The sequence below is a fragment of the Neopelma chrysocephalum genome, unplaced genomic scaffold (assembly GCF_003984885.1).
Source record: "Neopelma chrysocephalum unplaced genomic scaffold, ASM398488v2 Primary Assembly neopelma1_23, whole genome shotgun sequence".
Classification (NCBI taxonomy): Eukaryota; Metazoa; Chordata; class Aves; order Passeriformes; family Pipridae; genus Neopelma; species Neopelma chrysocephalum.
Genome location: NW_020897691.1, coordinates 20,602,831 through 20,621,645, shown reverse-complemented (window position 1 = coordinate 20,621,645; position 18,815 = coordinate 20,602,831). Strand labels below are relative to the sequence as shown.

The 18,815-nt window shown below is 36.4% G+C and overlaps 1 protein-coding gene across 6 annotated transcripts in view; it reads left to right on the top strand.

Annotated features, from left to right (window-relative positions):
* The window catches only part of ADGRG6 (adhesion G protein-coupled receptor G6), a 108,789-nt gene that overhangs the window by 85,493 nt on the left and 4,481 nt on the right, over positions 1 to 18,815 (top strand). For 4 of the 6 annotated variants that reach the window (XM_027689626.1, XM_027689620.1, XM_027689635.1 and 1 more), the window contains 8 exons: positions 403 to 448; positions 1,941 to 2,047; positions 4,739 to 4,866; positions 6,162 to 6,430; positions 7,976 to 8,090; positions 9,156 to 9,439; positions 13,351 to 13,452; positions 15,663 to 15,815. In XM_027689626.1, the coding sequence (XP_027545427.1) occupies positions 403 to 448; positions 1,941 to 2,047; positions 4,739 to 4,866; positions 6,162 to 6,430; positions 7,976 to 8,090; positions 9,156 to 9,439; positions 13,351 to 13,452; positions 15,663 to 15,815 (1,204 nt within the window). The other 2 variants (XM_027689644.1, XM_027689654.1) reach the window with 2 other exon arrangements.

Sequence of the window (18,815 nt, the reverse complement as noted above, 5' to 3'; positions counted from 1 at the left end):
AACCTCCACTTGGGTTCAGCAGGCATTTGCATATTGTCAAGGACATACATAAAGGATTCATGGAGAAGCCCTAAGAAAGTGAACAGTAAAAAGTGTTTAGATTCTATAAAGACATACTCAAAGATAACTTCACTGAGACAATAAAACTTGATTGTTCTGAGGATGTGGAAAAGGAGCAGTGGAACAGTGCAGAGAAGCAGTGCTCTAGATTTTAAAATCTGGGCAAATCTGTTTTTCTAGCAGAAGAAATTCTAATTTGACACTAGACAAATTTTCAACAGTCTAAATGATATGGATTATTCTGCTCAGTAAATGAAATACGCATTACAACAACTGTTGTAAATGTTGATGAGATTTATGCCTGAAGAGGTATATAAAGTCTACTTTTGCATCTGTTCTTAGGAAGATCCTAAACCTACCTGTGTCTTCTGGGATATGGACAAAAATGGTAAGTTTAAAAATACTCTAATTTCTTTCATGTGGGGAATAAAGTTGTTTTGAGTTTTAAAATCAGATACAGTATTTGCCATATTTCTTCCTAATTAATCCTTACAGAATTCAATTAAGTCCATTCAATGAAGCGTATAATTTTTTCTGGTTAGTATAGTTACTTGTAACAGTAGATGTTATATACTCCTTTTCAAAGTTTGTTTTTAATGTAAATGTTTCCAACATTTTAAATTTTTCAGTCAAGTTTCTCTACTTTTCCATAGCTGATTGCATTTTTCACTGATCTGTCTGTATGTGCAAATTAAATTATAATGCTACTCAAACACAACACAGAACAGTGGTTCTCAGCCATACTTTTAACTGCTTGTTTGTTCTCTGGGATGACTTTCCATATCCTTCTATTTTAGAGATCACTACGGAGATGTTACTCTTCTTTACAATCAAACAGATAGAGCAGTAGGATTTTGGATGGAGAGGTTTAATACAGAGAGTCTTGCAAGAAATAAAATTTGCTATTCAAGTTTGTACTTCAAAGCAGGAAATACAGAACAACTGAGGAGAATGCAGGAGGATAAAAAAAGAGCACAAAATTATAGAACCTACCTATGAAGCTGAACTTAGGAAGCACAGTAAAGGAGAAACACACAGGGAAGAAACTATTCCCAGTGGCTGCTTAAGTGGGGAAGAGCTTTGAGTGGTTTTGGAACATCTTCACAGTCTTTTGAGATATTGCCTTGAATTTAAGCATTTGATTGTCTTGACATTACAGAGCAAATTATGCTGGATTTTGTCAGGAATTATGAAAAAATGTCTTTAGAAGTCAGAGAATATGAACTGTTTCACAAAATTAGTTCATATTTTAGCAGGGGGAAAACGAAGAAAACAGATTTTACTTTTTAACATTTAATTTTTAAAAATAAAATCTTTCTACTTATTTTTCAGAATGGCCTTTTCAGGTGGGGTTAGTAGGGAATAGTTTACTCCGAGTTTTTTCATAAGGCCACAAGACATCTTTGGGATTATCCACTCTGACCTTCTGCATTATATGCTGCAGGGAGGAAGGGAGGGACCCTCTCTGGTCCTGGGCCATAAATGAGGATATATGAGTGGGAGGCAGGCAGGTGCACACGTCACGTCAGTGGGGTAAAAGGGAGTTCTAAAACTATCCTATTATTGGGTAAAACTAAGGTGTGTCTTAAGACATGATCCACATAGTAGGTCTTATTCACTAACCAAAAAGCTCCCTACTTTTATTGTAGATCTCCATCTATTGCTTCTGCTCAGTAGTCCATTACTGGGACTCTCACCTGCTGTGATTCTCTGCAGAAACTAGGAAATCTGTTACTTTCTTCTCTCCTGGTTGTTTTTAATCCTTGCTCGTTCAGTTTGAGAGAGCGCTTCTGCATTTGTACAAGGTGAAGTGAGAAATCTGTTAAAAGAGAGGTTGACATGTTTGTTGGACAGCAGTTTCTCGTGTTTCATTTCCACAGGTGGCAATGGTGGCTGGAACCCTGCGGGCTGCCAAGTGGATGCAGAGTCCAATGAAAACGAAACGGTGTGCTTATGCAACCACCTCACACACTTTGGGGTCCTAATGGTAGGCAAACTCACTGTTCACCAAGTTACCTTTCCTAGGAACAGGAGCGCAGTTTTTCTCTTGTGTCAAGACAAGTCTCAGTTTTGTTACTTGGGTTATTTCTTTTGCATATGATTTTTAATAATAATAATAAATAATTTTCCCCCTTATTGTCATAAAGTTATCTTTTCATAATAAAGTAACTAGTGATAAGGATTCAGGAATGAGATAATAAAGTTAGTAATGAAAGAATATTATTGTTGTTATTATTATCATTATTACATTCCTTACAAGTGCCTAAGTATTACATTTTTTAAAAAGTAAAATTCTAGATTTTGAAAATACTGTGCCACAAAAGACCTGGGGTTGAGGCTTCTGAGCAATACCAAAATACCAGTACTAACACTTCCACAGAGAAACAGAAAAAATTGATCTTAATGATCCTGAAGTGCAGGGAATCCCCAACATATCCCTTAACAGTATAATCTGTCAAAACTGACCTGCAGCTGAGGGTGTGATAAGAGGGAAGTGAATGAGAAACAAGTCTAAGTATATTTGAAATTTTCAGATTGGGAAAGTGGGAAGTTGTTTACAGAAAAAAAATCATGATAAAAATTTGAAAGTGCTGTTTTCAGAACAAAAGGGAGAGAGACACATACTGTCAGGAAAAACAGGGAAAGAAAAATGTCCTACAGTCAGTGAAACTGCTAATGAGGATGAAAAGTCAAGGGAGCACAATAATTCCCTTTCATCCTTAGATCGAGAGGCTAATTTGTCCCTCGCAAATATAGGCTGCAAATCTGACAAGATTTATCTAATGTCAAAAAGTATAAAGCAGTACCTTCTTTTGCAAAATGTGTAAGCATGTATTGGCTCTTTACTTACTTGGCTTTAATCAGCTTTGGGGATGCCTTACATTACAGGCCTGCTCTGGGAAAAAGTCTGTCAACAGTGGGCTAGTACAGAACTTGTAGATCATTCTCTGTCAGAGCCTTAAGCAAAGTCTCCAGAGTGGGTGGCTGAGAAAAGTAGAGCAATACCTAACAGGGAGATGAAAGAGGGAACCATAGAGTGCACTTTAGCCTCAGTAGCATAGCCTCTAGCCTTCAACTGTCTCCAACAATTTGCACTTGTGAAGTGTTTTTCAGGGAAAAAAATCCCAACATGGAAAAATGGAATACTGCTATCTTTTCCTAGCATTTGGTGATTGTTTATGCTCAGTAATGGGCTGAAACACTTCTTTCCAGCTGAAATTACCATTCTTTGGCCTCTAAAACATTGCTGCAGAAAAGATATTGGCTCCTGGTCACAGCAGTGCTCCGAAGTGGAAGTGTTTGGGTTTTGAAGTAACTTGCGGCAGTATCACATAAGAGTTTAACCCCACAAGAGAGCCACATATGCTGACTTTTTCAGCTTTGGCCTTCGAGACCCTTCTTAATAGGACTGCTCTCTTCACATCATGCTGAGTTGTAGATATGAAAAAGCCACTAACTTTATGTCTTCTTGCAAGCTAAATTGTGGTCTTGTTCCACTTTCCATCCTCAAAGGGAGAAAGAAAAGGCTTTCTTTAGGATATAGTCAATGAGTCCCTTCTCTTCCCTGAATGCTTTAGTGGCAGTAGGAAATAAGGCAGAAGTTCTTTGAATTCGGGCTGCATTCCAATAGATTTTTACACAGTTTTGACCCTTCTAATTGCTTTTCCATTTTAATAATCGCTTCTGACTTTAATTCAGCTATTAAATTATTTTCAAATAACACTCTCCTTATGTATATATAAACTGTCATATAAGTTTGGGGCAGGCTGTAAAAAAAGCTGCTCCTGCCTTTTCCTACAAAGCATGTGAAGTTTTGTAGCATTTTGTTTCTTTTTGCTAGATAGTTTTGCTAGGGACAGCAGTGACACTGACTGTAGAATGAACATCGTTATCTGTTAGCATTTGCTTGCATTTTCTCCACAGTGATATAGATCCGAACATTCTTATATTTTCTTGTCCTTAAATAAAGAAAATAACACTGGCATTTATTCTCAGATGGTACTATGTAGCAGTTACAGTTAGACAGAAAACTGGAAAAAAAATCTTCAGAATTTTCTGCTTCATTTCTAAATCTTTTTTTTTGTCATCTTTGTCACTACTTTTCTCACCAATTCTACTATAATTGTAGCTTTTATGTCAAAGCAGACCATAAAACCAAAAAGCAATATCTTGCCCTTGATTTCATCTGTAGATGATTAGCTACATTAACTCTTACGAACTTTTAATAACAAAAAGTAATGTCAGAAGTTCCCAATAATGTCGAACATTTCAGTATGAAAACCTTTAAATTACATTTTCCTAAATCTTACATCTTCTGAAAGAGAGTTGTGTAGAAGCAACAAAACTAATAAGTTTAAAAACTAGAGACTTTTCCAGACAAGGACATTTGAACTCCTGGTACTGAATTATAAGGATCAGAATTAGGCTCTGACTATGTGCTGTTCGCAGCAGTGATAATACTTAAAGCACAATGTTTTGGAGAGCTGTGGGAAGGAAGTGAGAGGTGGAACAGCTATAGACTAAGTACACTCAGTAAAAATGAAACCCCAGTGTTAAGGTTATAGTGGTATTGCCAAAGTGCTTTTGAGTTTTACTTGACTAATTACCAACAAAGAGTGTTGTGCTCATAGAAGAGGTGTTGGCTATAAATGATTTCTCTTCCTTTTCTCTCACATAGGACCTTCAGAGAACTGTGACACAAATAGACCCACAGAATAACAAGGTCCTGACCTTTATCACTTACATAGGCTGTGGAATATCTGCTATATTTTCAGCTGCAACTCTTCTAACATACATTGCATTTGAGTAAGTGAAAAACATCACAAATGTAGTACCTGTATGTGCTGAATAAAATAAATTAGTTACATGGATAGTGTGGTTTATTTGTCCAGGAAGGGAAATCTATCTTTAAAAAAACCCCAAACCTATAAAATCACGGTCACACTATTGTAAAAGTGAAATTTTTTTTCAGGGGAACATAAATTCAGTCTTTCCTCCAGTTTCTAATGTGTTGTGTTGCTCAGGCCTGGGAATAAGATGAATGTGTGTCAAAATTTTTCTCTTTTGGGAATACAGAATGCTCTAGATTCTGAACAGATATGTATTATTTTAAAATTCTCAAACAGGCCTTTTACAAAAAAATAAACCAGAACTTGCTTATGTGAACATAACGTGACCCAGGTATAAAAAAATAAATTTCCAGCTAGGACAATTACATTCAAAAGCCCTTCAGAAAGAGGTGGGAAGAGGGATAAAATGAAGATAAATTGTGAAGTGGTACAACAATTTCAACAGCAGTTCTACTTAAATGTGAAAGTGACTCAAGAGAAGGCAAAAGTTTTGAAGTGATACTGTTCTGTGAACAGTGAAAAGAGAAAATGAAGTCATGTCAGCACAAAGAAACCATTCTGCCTGTAACAGGATAAGACACAGTGGCTGCTAAAGAACGATAGTTGGCTGGGGGTGAGGGAAGAGGTGGGGGTTTTCAAGTTTTAAATGTCTTCAGTGATTGCATTCCTATTAAATTACCTATGGCACAACATTCTGGTCCTAGAGGGCAGAAGTTTTTGGCTGCCCCACATTTCCTACATTTCAGTGTGTATCAGTTAAAAAAAAATTGCTTGATCTTCAGTCTTCCTAAGATCCTATTAAAAAAGCCAAACAAACAAACAGAAAACAACATGCACTGGACAATATATTCCAAAAATTAAGTGAAGACTTACATATAAAATGATCACAGATGACCTTCTTGTCAGCTGTATCTTTTTGTTTTCAGTTTCTATCTAAAATACGAAGTACTGTTTTATATTTAATTTGAAAGGGTTTTTTTAAAGAAAAAATCAGTTGCTAAAATATTGTGGCAGTTAATTAACTCATTAAGGACCTAAAGAACTGGTAGCTTACCCCCCCTACACACAGCAGAAGCCTTCAGCAATCTGACACAGAAGTACACATCACTACATCTTACAGTGCAAACACTTACAGCTCGGAGGAGTTCCCTGTACTTTTATTTACTTTGTGAACCGGTAAACCCAGCTGCTGAAAAGTGGCCTGCGTGAATACAGCAAGTTAATCACAGGCACCTGTATTTCTCTCATTAGGAAGTTGCGAAGAGATTACCCATCCAAAATCCTGATGAATTTGAGCACAGCCCTGCTCTTTCTTAACCTGATTTTTTTGCTTGATGGCTGGATTGCATCATTTGATATCGATGGCCTCTGCATAGCTGTAGCTGCACTCTTGCACTTTTTTCTTCTGGCCACCTTTACATGGATGGGACTAGAAGCTGTTCATATGTACATTGCTCTGGTGAAGGTGTTCAACACGTATATACGGCGATACATACTGAAGTTTTGCATCATTGGCTGGGGTGAGTTCCAAAGATGCAATATTTACATAGCATTTATGCTGCTATATAAAATGCTCTCTATAAATGCTGCTATATAAAAGCTCTCTGTCAGAAGTGCAGAGCAAAATTAATATCAACATGGTGTTTCCTCCCCCCCCGGCCTGCAGCAGTGCTGGCATGCAGCCAGCCCTCTCTGTCACGAAGTTCCCCTGTATAATTCTGTGTAAATATACTATAACTGGCACCCTCCACCCAGGGCAGCTCACAGCCCTTGGATGAGTGGAGAGACCGGATGAACTGGTCTTGCTCTCCAGAGAGGCCAGAATGGGAGAGGGGAAACAAGAGTGTCCTATCAGAGATGAACCACAGCACACAATGAATGCAGAAACTCTTGCAGTTACTGCAACGCCTATGGGCATCTTTGCATTGATTTTCAAAAACTTTAAGTCCAGCTTAAATTTTCTTGCCAACAAATATGTGTAGAAGTTGGTGGAATCAGAGACAACCAACATTTTCTGAGCTTCAGTACAGTATTTAAAACACAGAGAGATCCTGGCTGCCCTAAGCAATGTACAAAGCAGGTGGAAAATGTAATACTGAAAAATAACTGCAAGGCTCAGGCAGCAAGGCTTTTATTCTTCAGTTTTGTCTATATCAGGAATCTGTGCCTTCTCCCTGAATGCACATATTGTGTTTGAAATAATATACCACAATACAAAGCCATTAACCTTACGGCTAGAGCACTGACCTCAGTACAGCTGATAATTGATGTCTTTCCATTGGCAACTAGCATCCTCTTTGGCAACCTCAGCAGAGGGCAAGAACTGAGTGGTCGGAAAAGCAAATTAACCTCTTCCCCTTTGAATCTGTTCTGTTATAGCAAGGGTAAGACATGTAAATAAGGCATATCAGGAAACGTACATTTCTTTTGTTTGAGCTGTACCTTTCTGCATAGAGTTCTCTTCTGCATAGTTGTCTGTTTTCCCAAAATACTCCCTTTACCTTGTTATTAAGAAATATATATTTTGTTTTATAGGGTGGAGGGGCTTACGGTTGAGAGAAGCAGTGGAGAAATTAGAGATTTAAGTTCATGTTTCCCAGTTACCCGACCTAATGAATTCCCATTAGCATCTCTAAAAAAAATCCCTCAAAAAAATCCCAGTAGCATCCTTCCATTAAAACTCATTTTTTTTAATATTTTGTTAATCTTCTTCTCACTAGAGAGTCTATGTGAAGTTGCAAATTTAACTTTGGGTAATTAAGGGAGATTGGTTTACTTTCATTTCCATATCACATACTAAAATAACTTTTTTACCTCACGGAAGGTTATGAGATGTATTCATTAATGCCCATTAGGTGCTTTGGAAGTTCTATATATTTGTACTGTTTGAAAAATTGTTTTCTTCTACCTTCTCAGTGCAGTTTTTTCAGAATACTCTGTACTAAAGCAATAGGGATGGAGACATCAATAATTCAGCTTAGCATGGAGACATCAATAATTCAGCTAAGCATGTGAATTTAAAGGTTTACGAAATTTGAAAGCTCCCAAGTTTTCTTGTGTTACAGGTTTACCAGCTCTGGTGGTAGCAATTGTTTTAGCAAGTGCTAATACAAGTGCAAGTCATATTTACGGCAAGGAATTATATGGCAAAGATTCTAACGGGCAAGGAGGAGATGACTTGTGAGTATTTCTTTTGATCTCTTAAAATTTAGCATTTATAGTTTAGAAAAAAAAAAACATCAGTCAGATTGCTTTGGAAAAGTCAAAGACACATTAAACAAGCCAAATGGGCAAAATTGTCTTCTAAGTTGTTTGAATTTGAAATGTGAAGAAGGCTGTAAGAAAAATTGGAGGGAAATCTGTATTACCCAATGCCAGGTACAAACAGTCCTCTGGCAGAAGAATAATTTATAGGTTTTGTCAGGAAAATAAAATAAATAAAATAAATAAAATAAAATTTGGTTTATCTTAAATGAAAGCTATATTTTCTAGGTAGAAGAAGTAGTATAAAAATAGTTTCCTTTTTAGGTAAGCTAGTCTTTTGCCAATGTAGTTCGATAGTCTTCTGTTCGATAGTTCTTGATGTCAAGCTAATAATCTCCAGATGCCAAAATTTTTATATGAGCGCTCTGTTCCTTGCCTGGGAAAGCTTCATCATGATAAATAAAAATGTCATTTTATATTTCTATTATAGTATCATGCTAAACATTCAGGCCATTTGCTGCTAGAGGTATAAGCTAGATATCTCATATGGCTGGCTGTCAAATGGCTACCTCAAAAGTCCTACTGCTTCTCCAGTCATGTACAAGTTCTCCTTTAGCTCCAGTGGCAGAAAGTTGAAATTTTGACACTGAAGATCCAAATTTGCCTATTCTGTTACTAAAACATACTATGCTTCACACAGATGACAGCTGTGAAGCTGCTTGTACTGAGTTTAAACTTTTCATGATGGGATTGCAGTTCCCACAGCTTGTATCTGAGGTTGGATTTCCTTTGTAATTGGTTTTGACAAAATTGTGGTACAATCCTCAGATTTCCAAGGTGATAGTACTCTGATCCATAGTCACTTAAGACACCTCTGGACTTCATTCTATTTCCAAACAGAAAATGGACAAAGGTTTAATTTTCAAGCGTAGCTCTGCATCAGTGGAATCAGAAATAGGCTGGTTTTCCTTGTAGTCAGGTGAATAATTGGAGGATAGTTTGCATTAACCAAAAATGGTCATTTTTTGTATTTTTTTACAGCTGCTGGATCAAGAATGAAATTGTCTTCTATGTGACTTGTGCTGGCTACTTTGGAATCATGTTTCTAATGAATATTGCCATGTTTATTGTGGTAATGGTGCAAATCTGTGGGAGGAATGGGAAAAGAACTAATCGGAGCCTGAAGGAAGAGATCCTGAGGAACCTCCGTAGTGTGGTCAGCCTGACCTTCCTTCTGGGCATGACATGGGGCTTTGCCTTTTTTGCCTGGGGTCCCTTGACTCTCGCTTTCCTGTACCTCTTCTCAATTTTCAATTCTTTGCAAGGTAAGCTAAATTTTTGTTCTGTAAACGAATAATATTTGAGCTATTGCTGTTCTGGGGCATACTATGCCCAGTAATTTGACTGGGAACTCATATTCAATCTCTAGGTTTTCAATTGCTACAAAACCATCATTGATTTCCCTTATGTGGAATAATGATCCCAACTACATGCGGATTGAATATCTTTCACAAATTAGTTGACATTTCAAGGTCTTTTCCATAAAATGCACTATATTATAAATAGAGCTATTCCTGACTAACAGTCTGAAGTGTTCACTGTTGAGATAGATGCTGTGTCACCTTCATTATTTCTTTTGAAATATAGGAAGTCTTCTTCTTTACTTTATTCCTGTAGGGAATCTGTAAAGCTCACAACTATTTTATTAAGGTATGAAAAGCTCATAAAACAAAATTCAGTCCTCTTTTCCTGTTTCAGTGTGTAGAGATAGCACAGACTTATGGAATATTCTTTGGTTAAGAAAAATCCAATGACTGTTTTAGTCAGATTATTTTCCTTTCCTTTAATCAAGTTTTGAATATTTTAAATTTCCAGCATAGTTTGTCTTTCTGAAAAATGTTGTGAACTGTACTCAAATGTCTATAAATTACAGAATTATATAGCTGACATTTAGAAAAAATTTCAGCTCAGAGCTAAAATTTATGTATGTATCAAATGTTATAAGATTCTCAACCAACTTTTGCCCTACCCACTAATAAAGAACTATTGAAAGCATAAGGAAGAGAAAAACTCAAGAAGATCATTGGAAGGGCATGTGTTATACCATACATATATTCATATAAAAAATTAATTTCCCTGAAAAAAAGCCAAAACAAAAAACAAACTCAAGAATGTCATTGAAGGAACATGTGTTGCAACACAAATATTGAGATAAAAATTAAATTTTCTTAGGGTTAGCAAAATATCTTCCCTTTATGAAAAAATACTTAATGTTATCCCCGTGTGGATTTTATCTGATATGGTTGAGATGCATTTATTGTGCTAAAAGATTTATTGTACTTTCATGGAAAAAGAGTAATGTTTTGGGCTGTTGTTTGGGTCAGTTTTAACCTAAAATTCTGGGCAAAATGGCAAAAATGGTTTATTGTTCTTACTGAAGCCTTTTTTTCCAAAGGACAGATTCTGATATTCCCCTAGCAGCATAATGAAGTATTTGCTGCATTGTGTCTGTGTGAGAAATTCAGAAGGGCCTAGAGAGGTTAGAAGTATGGGAAGAACATGAAAAAAGATTTAAATTCTGAAAAGCATGCCAAGGATCAAATTAAACAAGTTTTCTGTAACCAGAATTTCCAGTGCAATCAATTAAGCTTGTATGTGCAGAGTGCACACAAGGTTGACCACCACCGTTTAAGTCTCTGTGGGGTAACAGCACTATTTAATGGAAAATGAGTATTTGGAAGGCAGCTAAGTCAGAAGATGAAAGTGAAAAAGCTGAGGAGTAAACGCAAAAAGAAGAGTGATGAGCTTTTCTTGGATTGTGGTGGCAATAGTGGCACAGTATACACTCGGGCATGTCATATCAAGCCCAGGAAGATAACAATCTCCTATCTGAAAGTACTTATTGCTGTGAAAGAGTTAGGCAAAGCTAAAGAAAAAAGAAGTATGTTTAAAATCACATATAACTGGTGCAGTGTTCACGTACCAGTAAGGGGGTGGAATGGAACAAACTAAAAATTAGGATTTGTGTCAGGAGGCATTTCCTAGCAGCCAAAAAGCATGCAAAAAGTATGGCAAATTTTTCATCAGTATTAGCACGAACTTAATTATCGAGACCCTGGTAAATACGTTTATTTAATAAATACGTTTATTATTATTCTCTCTCAAGTTTTTGAAAGCTGCATGAGTATTTTAAGCTATACCAGCAGCCTCCATCAGCAGTTTTCTGTGCACTGGCAGTGAAAAAGCAAATTGCAGCAACTGGTGGTGTTACAGTACTTTGCTATTTCATCTACATAGGAAATTATTTTTCTCTCCTTGAGGCACAGAGTAAAAAATCTGGGAACATTTCTTTTTTGGCTGCTTATTTTATATATATGCCTGGGCAAGCCAAATACTTTCAAGTCAGAGCCAAGCTACAGCCAAGCCTAGGGTCTGATTTGTCTCTGGGAAACAAAACCAAAGCTGTACTACTAAAAGCACATTGTAAACTTAATGAATAATGAAATACAGAGAAAAAAATTCTGGAGACCAAGCCCAGACAGGGCAAAGGCAAAGTACTTAATGCAGTGCATTTGTTTTGCATTACTACAGAATATGCATTTTCTTTTTTTAACAATTCAGAATGTTCCAAACATTTACTGCGATTTAATAAAGCATCAATTTACAAAGTTTGTAGCTGTGCAGAAGCCCTAAGAGGAACTTCGGGCCACAAACTGCATGTCTCTAAGACTGTACGACTGTAAGAGCTGCTGATGATTGCATTGGAATTGTTCGTGTGTTTTAAACAAATCACACGAAAATATTTCACTAAATGCAAACACAGTAACCATAATTTGAGAGAGGTGCATCAAGGTATGTTTGCCTTTTTTAAATTGTGTTTTTCCTTTTTTTTCCCCTATCAGCTCTTGAAAAAATTTGGAAAAAATGTGTTTCATGACACAACCCTTACCTAAAGTTAAGTGATCTCAGAGGTCTCATCCTGGTCCGATGGCTATAAGCAAATAGAAGTCCAGTTCAATGGCATGCATTAGTGGAAAATTAGACCTCAGCAATTTGGAGGAGAGAAGATAGTTTGAGTCTCCAGAGCATTATTATCCAAGCTATACCCTGCCGTTTTGTTCTACCAGCTGAAACATCGTACTCATTAGTATATGGAACTACTCATGATGATCATAAAGGAATGGTATTAGAGGAAGCCACTTGACCACATTTGCCCACCTTATGTAGCATTTATTCATGTTTAATATATAATCATGAGGGATTTGGCAGTAGCATTTTGCCATCAGGTGTTCAGCCTCAGGTTGGCTCTCTCCCAGAGAATATGAGTAAAACAAGAATAGGCTAAGCTGGAGAACAACGAAAGATTCCACAGACAGGACCTGCCTGGGAAAAACCAGGAGCATGTAAGATTTCCAGCTGCTATTTTTAGCTCCAAAGTATATCTGTAGAATGATGGAATTGTACCATATGTCTTGTTAAGACCTACTTTATCACATGGTAGGATGCTTATCTCCTGTCTTGAAAATCAAAATTTAACAATTGCTTGAGAAAGATCAACTCTGCAAAAACATTCTTAAACACTTTTACTGCAATTGCATGCACAGATCAGTTCGTTTTCTTTGGAAGTTTGTAGTTGGACACCTGATTAATACTTGTGAACATATTGTTACCATTTTCATAATCATTTCAAGTACATGCAAGTGATGCACGTAAATCCAAGTGTGCTTTTTTAGGACACCCATTAATGCAATTTGCAAGACTTCTGGTTTTAAAAGAATGCAGCCCACAGATCAGTAGGTATGGAACAGAAGGAGATAAATTATCTCCTTGCTAATATCATAGTGTCTCTATTTACTTTGCAGTCTGTCTCTTGCGGTCCTGTTGGTTGCAAAATAGTCATTTGGTTCAAAGAAAAAACCTTTTAATAATTTTCCTCTATGCTAAAAAAAATAAATAAAATTAAAAGGTCAACACTGAGCTGAATCTGTATCAACAGTGCCAATAAAATGGGTCCTGTTCTCTGTATTCTGATATCCCAAACACCCGTATAGCAACTAGAGGATGGGAAAATTTTTAGTTAATTTCTGTACCTCTTTAATGAGGCATAGATGACAAGAACAAAATCTTAAGATTATTTTTTCTTTGCTTGTACTTCATAGACTTTTGATAATAGACTTTAGTTAATCTGTTTATCTGTTTATAAATACATGCTTCATTTTGTTTGCTTTTGTCACAGGTTTGTTTATATTTGTATTCCATTGTGCTATGAAAGAAAATGTGCAGAAACAATGGAGGAGACATCTCTGTTGTGGCAGATTCCGACTGGCAGACAATTCAGGTAAAAACAGTTCACAGCTCCCATCCCTAGGTGCTGCAGTTGTCTTTAAAAGTCCAGGTAAACAGCTTGTTAGTTACTTTTAATATAATAAAAGGTAAACCAGAGATGTGGAAAAATGTATTAATCACAGGCTGTCACTTCAGTACTAACAGTTGCCAAGGCACTTTTCAGATATCACTTCATAAAAATTCTCAAGTCTTTCAGTTTTCCACTGAAAGCAGCTGGTAAATTTTGTACTCCAGTAAGTATGGTTTTGGAAGGCCCTTTGGGCCATGCAAAAAAAAAAATTGAATAAGGATCCAGAGATTCAAACTCTGTCATTCAAAATCCATTTTACTCATTTTCTCCTGCATTTAGGTATGTTGACTGAATTGTGTGAACTACTAGGCTGATGTAGGAGCAATTCTTAAAAGGCGTGTAGAAATATTCTGTCTTCTTTTGCTTTTATCTTTGTCTTTTTTAATTGTCTGTCATTCACCATTTAATTCAGAAGGACCATTAGACGCTCAGAAATATAGAAAATTCCTTAAGCAGAACCCTGATTAGGTTCCAGGCTGAAGCTCAACTTTATCTGCAACAGTCAGGGAGCAAGGAGAGCAGTTGTTTTGGACATGTATAAGTAACACTTGGGCCACTGCATTTGTGGTTTCCTGCACCTTTGGCCATCTTGGATGGCATTAGATTGCTGTGTTCAGGCAACCGGATTTTGCTTTGCTGCCTGATGTGGTGATTTGGTCCATATAATTCTTTCTCATATGGTTCCTGCTCAATGACCAGTGTTCAAATCTAGAGTTGATGTAAGGTGGCATAAGCTCATTGCCCATTACGGTAAGCCAGTCTGTCCTGGCTACTAACAGTGCTCAAAATACCCTTGTGTCCTTTCTTTCTCTCTTGGCATACAGGGCTTGTTTCAAGGTTTTAAGTAACTGCTTTGGTATCAAGACTTTTGCTTGTCTTGCTCTGTTTTGTTTAGGGAATGCATTCTCATTGTACACTATAAAACATTTATACTTTCATTTTTTAGTAAGAAAACTCTATTCATTATTTCAAAGAGTTAATACTAATTGGGAAAATCATATTCATTCTGATCAGACATCCAAATTGTTTCATACGTTCAGCTTCTGTGTGGTTTATGCTGTAACTCCTGAACTGAAAAACGCAGATGGATCAAACTATTTTTTTTTTATACTGCTGTTGGGCAGCTTGTGCGCATGATAGAAATAAAAACATGAAGGATTTGAATACTTCAGTGGTATAGTTAATGTGATGTCATTATGTCTAGCATTAACCAGTCAGTGTCTACAGGCTGGTTTTAATCTTCATGAACCTTCATGACACAGTTTTCAGGCAGAACAGTGAAATATAAGTCAAATATGAACTTGCATACCTGAACCCTATAGCAGTGATTTAGGATAAAGTGACCTAAGTGTCTTTGGTTTGGACTTCTTTTCCATTTTGTGAGTTTCATTGAAGTACAGTGAATAACAGCAAGGTGATTCAAATGTGAAACTTCCTGCACTTACCTGCAAGTATCTGATGCAGAAGTAGTTAGATGCTTTTGTTCTACTGATATTGAGACACACTGTCGAGTTTTTCAGTGGTAGTTTTCCTCACTGAGTTTGTTAGTATTAGTTATTTAATTCGATTTTTTAAGTTGTTCCAGCATAAGAGCCTATTGTGTTAATGGTTTGAACAAAACTCTTAAAATGGGAATGACTGAATAAACAGTGTAAAATAATAGTGCACCAATATTCTAAACAACCAGGTGAAAATATACTAGTATGTAGTATCTTCCTCAGCAGATCAAGCCCTCAGATGGTAAGATCACTGTAAATGATCCTAGCCATCCCTTTAGATTTTGCTCTTCAGGTTGTGAAAGTATGGCATTCTTATACTGCTACAGAGCTTCTCTGCTCTCCTGTAGCCTGGAAAGCTAGGCCTTATTTGCAGTTCTAGTCTAACAAATCTAATCTAACAAATGATTAGAGTGTTAGAGCCACCAATTTTAACTATTGTGGTAGAATAAATTAAGTTGGAATAATTTTATGATTCTTAAGAACGAAAGAGGCTGCCTAACAGGAAAAGGATAGGCTGTTTGTTATAAGCAATAGTAAGAAATGCATCTGTTACCTGAAATAATCATAATTGAATAAATTAGGCATTTAGTATCTATGGTAGTTATTTATGTAAAACTTTTCAATTATTTTTAGATTGGAGCAAAACAGCAACCAATATTATAAAGAAGAGTTCTGATAATCTTGGGAAATCCTTATCCTCTAGTTCCATCGGTTCCAATTCAACGTACTTAACATCCAAATCAAAATCTACAACAAATACATATTGCAAACGAAACAGCCATACAGGTGAGTTCTTACACTGTGTGCAAGTGTGTCTGTGAATACATAGTTTCATATTAAAGGTACAGTAGTTGTTTCTACCCAAAGGTCAATGTGAGAAAATTTCATCAATTTGTGTAGTGTATTTTTTAAATATATGTTACTTTAATAAGAATCATTATTTAACATGCAATACATCCAGTATATAGTTCTGACCTTGGTATGTTCCCATACTAAATAAAGCAGGTGTGATGAAAGCAAATCTTGCTTATTATCCTATTGTAAACACAGGGTAGCCAAAGCACAGAGAGATGACGTTCATCACCCAAGGTAACATGAAAGCTGGCAGCACAGCTGGAAATAGGAATCAAGTCTTCAGAGTCCAAGTCCACAGCTGATTCACATGATTAAACTCCTTCCATCTAACTGTAAAACATTTATGGCTAAAACAACAAATGGAGCCTACTTGGAAATGGATACTGTGTTCCTAGATTATGCATTGTCTTGGCCTTCTACAAATAGCATGCCATATCTACTGCTTATTTATTTAGATGTCAATGGTATATGTAATAAAAGGCATCATCTGTATTCCACTCATACCATGAAAATGTGCTCATTTTAAGAAGACTTTAAGGGAGCAAAGAAAGAGAGGAGCTGGAATGATTTGCAAGTTTGGTTATGTCTGAGATCCTATTTCAGAAAATCACTTATGTAGTTCACTTATTTTTTTGTTACTCTGTTTTAGTGAACTCCTGTTTTTGTCCTGTGTAAAGTCACATACATTATTACAGAATACTCTATTATAAACATAGTAGTAATAAAATCTGTGCACATATTTAACTCAAAGATGTGTTTGCTTGCTTCAAAATTTTTATTGGAAACAATGTTTATATATGAAGTAGATTATTTTACTAGAATGAAAGTTATGTCGTTTCTTAAGTATAAATTGTTTTCATAAGTCTCCAGTGTCTCTCTTATGATGGCACACTCTCTTTTCTTGATATGGCATAGTTTCCAAGAAATATCTTCCTTTTTTTAATTGATGATCATTGCCTGATTTGATTAGGCACACCGTTTTTGTCTAGAAATCTCATTTTTTTAAGAATTAAATTGTTATTTTCTCAGTGACCAATATGCATTGCATCCATTAGCAAGAAGGATTGCACATCAGGTGTTATAAGAGTTTAAAATTTTTTTGGTTATAGAGAATGTCTGTGTATCTTCGAAATTCCCTGATAACACCTGAGCTTGCTCTCAGGACTGCTGTTCACAACTGTGCTGGGAGCACACAGCTGGTGCCTGCCTCCCTAGGCTGCCTGTCTTTGCTGCCATGTCAGGTTTGGTGTGCAGTGCACCCAGCTGCCCTGATCAAGCTGTCTTCATCTTTTCCCTATGAAGGGACACTTCTACCAGCCGTCTTCCACAAATAACATCCTTAATATCCACCGATCACAGTGCTACTGTTGATTTAATAGTAGAGGACAGCCTTGTGCTCTGAAGCCAGAGAATCCCCATTTGTAATCATGGCAGATTGGTTTTTAGACTCTTGGTCTTGGGATTAATGATAAAAATGTGCTTAAATGTTTTGTTGGACTCAGGACTATTTATCAGGCTGACAATTAAACTTATGGCTGGAGTTTTTGCAATGTGTTCTTAAAGCAAAACAAAGAAACCGTTCCAGATACGAAGTAGTAAGTTAAAAGAAACTTGCTCATATACCTTTTTCAAAAATTAGGAGCTTAATCCCATGCATAAATTGTTCCTAAAAGGGATTTTAGTTGGCAAAGTAATCGAAGTTTGTAATGTAGAAGTTTATTGGGTATTAAGGGAATATGACAGTTTTATTTTTAAAATTTTAATGCATTTTGCTTTGATCTCTAAAAATACACATCTTATTGTGATACTTCACAGGAACTTTTGCTAACATATACTGACATATCTTCTCATGTGTTAAAGTAATAAAAAATAACATTCATATTCTGATTTTTAATACAGCTGAACTTCTCAGTTTGATGACTTAGCTAAATTGCAGGCAAATAATGTAATAGCTACATGTCTTGGCAAGTCTTGTTAATATGGTTATAATGTGCTCCCTGGAATTGACACAAGCATTCATGTGTTTGTGGTATAGATAATGTCTTCTAAGGCCCTTTCCTCATCAGTGGTGGAGCATTACAGGTAAAGTGAGAATTGCTTTTGTTGAATGCATGGTTGAAACAGGGTGGAGGGACGCTTCTTGCATGATGTCCTCATTGACACAAAGGATTTTGCTAATCAGAAACACTGCTTATTTCTCACTATTACATCTTGCTCCATTGATGCTGAATCAAAGGATAAGCATGCTTCAAACTTCGGGTGTCTGCACTCTGCATGGGGCATGAAGCATTTGGAAGATACCATATTAAAAAACAGACCATGTCCTGACATTAGTGCTTGTGCAGAGTAGTCTGGGTAAAGGAAATTGTCCTGAAACACCCATACACAAACCATACATTAACAAGCAAAACCAATCTGATTGAGTTCCAGAAAATTTGTTAGTATTTATAAAAGTTATCACAGGAATTTTAAGATAATGTATTTCTATTTGGTCTGTGACCATTATCGTATTAGTCTTTTTTCTTTTTATATCCAGTCACACCCAGAATAACTCTGAGTGACAAAATGTATATGCCTGCAAGCCATCCTGTGAACTGCTGCTTGAATGCAGAATGCACCAACACAAATATTGGGTGGACCCTTATGGGTGGACGAAAGAGGTCACTTCGGCATCTTGTGCCCCAGCTGTCTACAAGCCTGAAACAAACTACTTGTAGATAGTACTTAAATACACTATGCAGCGCTTCTGTGAATGAGAAGTTAAGATTATGTCTGCAGAGAATTTGTTGATACAACTCCCATTTACTTCAGTGATACATGATTTTAATCCTGTACTTAGGTGAGAAGCCGTGGATTGGTAAATGCATACATTTGAAAGGCACGAAGTACCCAGAAATTTGCTGTGGGACATGGAGTTATTCACTGCAATTC